The sequence below is a fragment of the Sinocyclocheilus rhinocerous genome, unplaced genomic scaffold (genome assembly GCF_001515625.1).
Source record: "Sinocyclocheilus rhinocerous isolate Xijiao unplaced genomic scaffold, SAMN03320098_v1.1 scaffold552, whole genome shotgun sequence".
In the NCBI taxonomy this organism is placed as follows: domain Eukaryota; kingdom Metazoa; phylum Chordata; class Actinopteri; order Cypriniformes; family Cyprinidae; genus Sinocyclocheilus; species Sinocyclocheilus rhinocerous.
The window spans coordinates 70,827-76,806 of NW_015625574.1; the positions used below are offsets into that span (position 1 = coordinate 70,827).

Genomic DNA, 5,980 nt, shown 5'->3' on the forward strand with positions numbered 1-5,980 from the left:
ACAAGTGTGAGTTTTCACAATTTCTTACGAAAATTAATAATTTTCCAAACCTAACTAAATAACTGGAGGCAGAGTTATTTTTAACTCCATGTAGATCACAAACCTCTGAAATCGGTTGATAAATGTAAACGTTATCGTGTTTTTATCCAGAAAAAACCGCAGCTCCCCGTTTACCTCCATTTGTTTTTAAGGCAGTCTTGCCCTCACAAACATGGCGGACGCGTTGACGTATCGCAGCAGCGGCCAATGAGGCGTCTAGGTATTTATACGTCTATGTGACGTAATGCGTAGAAAGTTTGCATGACGCACTTCCGCAAACTTGGAGCGGAAGTTGTGTTGTTGTTGTGTCGTGGGGGTTGAGCCCGCCGGCTCGAGTTGTTTAGGATGCCTCGCTCGCTCTCTTTGTGTTTATATCTGTCTGAAGCGGCGGGCTGAATGGCGTAGTCAGACGCGGTGGTTTTTCAGTCGCATGTCGTTATTATTTCAGGGTTTGGGCAGGGATGGACTCGCTCTTCGGGACCGCGGCTGCCGCGCAAAAGTCCTTCTCTGGAGCCGCCAGCAGAAAAACCGCCAAAAACGGCAGCAAAAAGTGCAAAAACCGCTCAGCCCGATATCCAAAAGCAAGCAATAATCCGCCTTATCTACCTCCAGAGGTGAGTTTGCTCTGGTTTATCTGCGCTCAAACACATCTGTCTGTTTTACAGCAAGCTGTCGACTCGCTACTTCCGTGTACCGCTTTTATTATATATTTATATACATTTCAGGGCTTGTGACCAGTGTTGGGGGTAATATATTACAAGTAACGCAAGTTACGTAATCAGATTACTTTTTTCAAGTAACTAGTAAAGTAACGCATTACTTTTTAATTTACAAGAGAATATCTGAGTTTCTTTTTTTTTTTTTTTTTTAATACACAGGAGGACCTTTTCCAGACCCCTGGCCTGCAAGATGAGCTGCTTGTGACTGTAAATACAGTGATGGTGGTCTAAGCATTGCGTGATGAAATGTTGATAACAAACATAGATGAAACTGTAAAGTATACAGTCATTACATTGTATAATGCCAATGTAACGTTACCAGCCTCTTCGAGGTTTGAAGATATGTTAGGGTTATACTGTAAAATGTGCTAATAAAACAAGTTGTTAAAAGCCACTTGATAAAAGTAGCCTCTCTAGCAGCTCAAAAATAGCTGAGCGCATTGTTACCCTAATAAACATTATAATAAACATGAACTGAATAATATAAATTGCAGCATAGAAACATGCTTTTTAAATCAAATACACAGAAATGTAACACACAAATTCTGGAAATGCACCTTTCCATATAAATAATCATGTTATTTACTTATAAAACATAGCTTATATTTACAGTAGAACTTCATGTCTTTTAAAATATATTATAATTAAAGAAATATATGTAATATAATTTTTATATTGTTGTGGCAAATACATTTTAAAGGAAATATATTCCACATAACCTGTCCATTAGTTTGAGCTTATAAAACTGCTTGATAATTACATAAGAATTTGATTATAGCATATATCACACTGCAGAAGGATTTGAGAGAAATCATGGTGTTCACTTTTTGCTTTGGCTGGCAATAAAGGAGAGCTTCAGTAGAAAGAAAAAACAAGGCATGGCCATCAAACGATCAATAAAGATGAGAGAGTAGGAGTGTAATGAGAGGTTGGGCCGTGTCACGTTGAATCATTATTGTGTTTATGTTGTTTCACTGCATCCTCATCACACTGCAATGAATGCTGATTCAGTGCTGTTTCTTCTACACTAGTAGAGTCAGTCAGATGATTAGCTGGACTTGTTCAACTAGATTGTTAATACAAACAAATGAATTGTGTCTAGGGCTATGTTCAACACCACGCTTTTGTTTGTTTTCCGTTCATTTTGCCTGTACTTAAATTGTGACTCGTTTACATTAGCAATAGCAAAGCTTGCTTTAACTTACCTGACATGCGGTTAAAATGTGATTTGATGCAGTGTGTCTGATCTCAAAGGACGGCTAAAGTAGTAAGACGTGGCTATTCTGAATGAGCCAACAAATCTGTTGACTTGTTAGCGGCGTCAGCGCGGCTCTTTCTCTTCTTTGTGCTTTTGAATCCTGACCTGTGTGACTTTGAGCTCGGTTCAGCATTAACTCTGCCCTGTCTTTTGTTTCAGGCTGAAGAGGGAAACATTGAGTACAAGGTAAACTCTCCGCAACGCTAACATCTGCACAGATATTAACCAAATATATCACCAAACACAACAGAGCGCCTCAGATTTGGACATGAACGTTTGTTGAAAGAATACAATATTTTGCATTGCTTTTTATTCATGCATGGGTTACCCACAATGCACTGTAAGTAGCTGGCAGTCTGGGCGTCTCCTGTGTAAATGCATGCAGCGGAAGATTAGCAGAGCTTTTTTTATACACTACAGCTGCTGCCGGCAAACAAAACAGCGCTGACACTCCCATCATCACAGCATTACATTTGCACCGACGCCCAAATCTCAGCTAAACACTCTCATTCATGCATTCAGCCAGACTGTTGTTGTTGTTGTTGTTGTTGTGTGTGTTTTAGCTGAAGCTGGTGAACCCCACGCAGTACCGCTTCGAGCACCTGGCCACACAGATGAAGTGGCGTCTGCAGGAGGGCCGCGGGGAGGCCGTGTATCAGATCGGCGTGGAGGACAACGGGCTGCTGGTGGGCCTGACGGAGGAGGACATGAAGGCCTCTCTCAAAACACTGCGCAGGATGGCTGAGAGGTAGGCTTGCCGCGATAGACGGTGCTGACGGTGATACCGTTGTTAAGCCGCAACACCGGTTACGTCACTTGCCCGCCGCGGCACCGACCCCCACCCTCGTTTTGATTTTTTATAGTAATAAAAATCATTTAGTTCAGTAAAAGAACAGACACTACAATTAAAAACTGAACGCGGCTGATTAACCGGTGGGAAAATTTCCTCACCGTCACAACCCTACTGAGAGGTACGCACACACACAGCCTCCGCTCACGCTAATTCTGCATTCTGCATTCTAATATTAACCTGACAAACTCATCTTGTCTCATAGTTACATCAAATTAAATATCACAGGAGCATGCACAGGTCATACTTCCCTCAAAGCTGTAGCAAGAGAAAGTTCTCATGCAATCATAATAATATTCTTGTAAAATGCGTGTCCATCATGGTAGTATTAGTTGTACTGTCTGATACATGTACATAAATATTAAAATACAAAAGAGATTGAAATATGACCTCACTTGTGAAAAAGTAGTGCACTTAATTCTATTGATTGTGCACTTGTAGTGTACGTCAAATCTTAAAAGTATTTTTAAAAGTAAAAAAAAAAACGCACCTTCAGATAATATTAACGAAATAAAAGGTCATTTCATGCCTGTCTTAATGCACTTAATACACATTTAAAAAGTGCACTTTGTAATGATGTCAACGTTTTTCTATATAAAGTACATTTTAAGTCTTTGTTTTAATCCTCTTTTGTTGTGCTTTAAAGACGTACACTTATTTTGTTGTGTTGAATAATGTAAAAACACATGTACTTGTAAAGTGTTATTTTTAATTGAAATGAATATATTTTAAATGTTCTAAATGGCAAATTCATCATTGCAAATGTGTAATTGCAGATATGTTTAAATACATGATATGCATGTTTCAATGAAAATGATATTAAAGTATATTATAGTTTATCATAAATGCCTGTCAGTACTTTCAGTAGTACTTATTAGTAACCATAGTTCAAATATAATATGAAATTACATAAAAGATGTACTTAAGTGTGTCAAAAAAGCACTCCGCTAATTACATTTTACATGCATTTAATATTTCGTTTAATTGCAGTTGTGTCAGAAAACATTCCGTTTTCACTGAAGTATATTCTTTTGAAGTGTGTTATTTCAGTCATTAGCACTCTTCTGAAGTATGCTAAAGTATGCTTGTTGTCACGAGAAGGGCTGCTGTGTTCGTGGCCGGTTCGGTGAGGGTGACAGCCACTGTGTGTGTGTGTGTGTGTGTGTGTTGAGGGTGGGTGCAGACATCACGGTTCTCAGAGAGAGGGAGGTGGATTACGACTCGGACGAACCTCACATAATCGCTGAGGTGCTCGTCAGGAAAGTGCCAGATGATCAGCAGGTAAGCATCTGGTGTTTGTGTCATGTTCTTCTGATGCGTTTGATGCTCTCAGGCCTGTGTTAATGGCGTTACGTGACGCTTCTGCAGTTCCTGGACCTGCGGGTAGCAGTGCTGGGTAACGTGGACTCAGGGAAGTCCACTCTGCTTGGTGTGCTTACACAAGGAGAGCTGGACAACGGGAGAGGGAGAGCGCGACTCAACCTCTTCAGACACCTTCATGAAATCCAGACCGGACGAACCTCGAGTATCAGCATTGAGATCCTGGGCTTCGACAGCAGAGGAGAGGTGAGAACTGCTGCGCTGTGTGCCTCAGACAAGCGCAGACTGCCTGAAGAGCGTCGCTTTCCTGTGATCACACACATGTTTATTTCTATGATAGCATGTCAAGTTTCATTGTAGCTTAGCAGCTGTAAACAAACTAAGCTCAAAATGTGCCTAACCCCGTTTTATAACAAGTTCTTGCTTGCCTGAACTTGTTTGGGATGTGTCCCGATTTGTATTTTTGCATTAGGTCTTGCCTCTCTTTCACTCTTCACACTTTATTAGCTGCCCACTAATAGCCACACAAATATATTTACTGTTTACACATTTCTGCTGTTATGTACTGCCCAGCCGTAACTTCACCCTAAATGTGTATTATGGATTATCATAGAGCTGCACAATAAATCGCACTTTAATCGCGATCACGATTTCTGGTTCTCTCGATTTAATAATCATTATCCTCGGCGATATTTGCCTGCTGGTTTCTTATCCTGACAACATTTCATTTTACTTTGACATTTGTGTTATATTGCATTGGTAACAAGCCTCCACAAGAGTTCATGTTTGCGGTGGCCAGATGTCAAGAGTTTAAAACCCTGTTTTCATAAATTAATAAATTTTTTGAACATTGGCTTACTTATTGTTCCCAACCTGGCAACCATGCATACACACTCTCTCCACATTATGGAAAAAGCACTCATGAGCTGAAAATACCTGTAAAACATGTAAGCTGGAATATAAAATAAAATAGATGTGTAATACAGGCAGTATGTTTTCTTTCATGCAGTTGTTTACTAAATCTGCGGGCAAACCATGCGAGTTGACCTTCTCTTAATTTGTGCTAATGTGAAATTGCAATAATTCTGATTAAATGTAAAAATTAAAATTTTTAACCATTTTCATGCAGCTCTAGATTATCATCAGCTTTAAACATGAACTTTGCATGTGTATGTTAGTATGCATCGGTGTCTGTTCTTATATAGGTGGTAAACTACAGCGAGTCCCGAACGGCGGAGGAGATCTGTGAGAGTGCCTCAAAAATGATCACCTTCATAGACCTGGCAGGCCACCACAAGTACCTCAAGACCACCATCTTTGGCTTAACCAGCTACTGTCCAGACTTTGCCATGCTCGTGGTCAGCGCCAACACCGGCATCGGTAAGCATTTACTGTCACGTCCAGGGCTCCAGACTAACATTTGAGAGCAGTGGCACCAGCGCCTCTAAGTTGTACAGATGGTGGCGCCAGGAGCAGATTTGGTAGCGCTGGGGGTTGTGTGCGGGAGTATTAAAATATAGATCATTTAATCATAAAATTACTACCGTAAAGCAAGAAGAAGAAGAAGACGCTTCACACGCCGGCTGAAGAAGAAGACGCGAACGCGCTCAGAACAGTTCAGACATTGCGGTGAAAATCGGAGGTAAAAAACGATATAAAAACTGTTCAGTTTCTTGCACAGACCGATCGTTTTGTGTCTTTTCACATCAATGTATCGTCATGAGCCGCAGGGTTTAATTTGGTTTTATTTGTGTATGTTTTTTTGACTCTCAAAGCCGTGATTCCCATCCACTT

At 40.5% G+C, this 5,980-nt stretch overlaps 1 protein-coding gene across 1 annotated transcript in view; it reads left to right on the forward strand.

Annotated features, from left to right (window-relative positions):
* Positions 1–293: 293 nt before the first annotated feature.
* LOC107751133 (GTP-binding protein 2-like) overlaps positions 294–5,980 on the forward strand; it is a 26,641-nt gene continuing 20,954 nt past the window's right edge. Inside the window, exons 1-6 of the mRNA XM_016566752.1 lie at positions 294–653; positions 2,176–2,202; positions 2,580–2,764; positions 4,039–4,147; positions 4,235–4,432; positions 5,392–5,566. Coding sequence (XP_016422238.1) covers positions 501–653; positions 2,176–2,202; positions 2,580–2,764; positions 4,039–4,147; positions 4,235–4,432; positions 5,392–5,566 — 847 coding nt within the window. The 5' untranslated portion in view covers positions 294–500. The remainder of the gene's footprint in view (positions 654–2,175; positions 2,203–2,579; positions 2,765–4,038; positions 4,148–4,234; positions 4,433–5,391; positions 5,567–5,980) is intronic.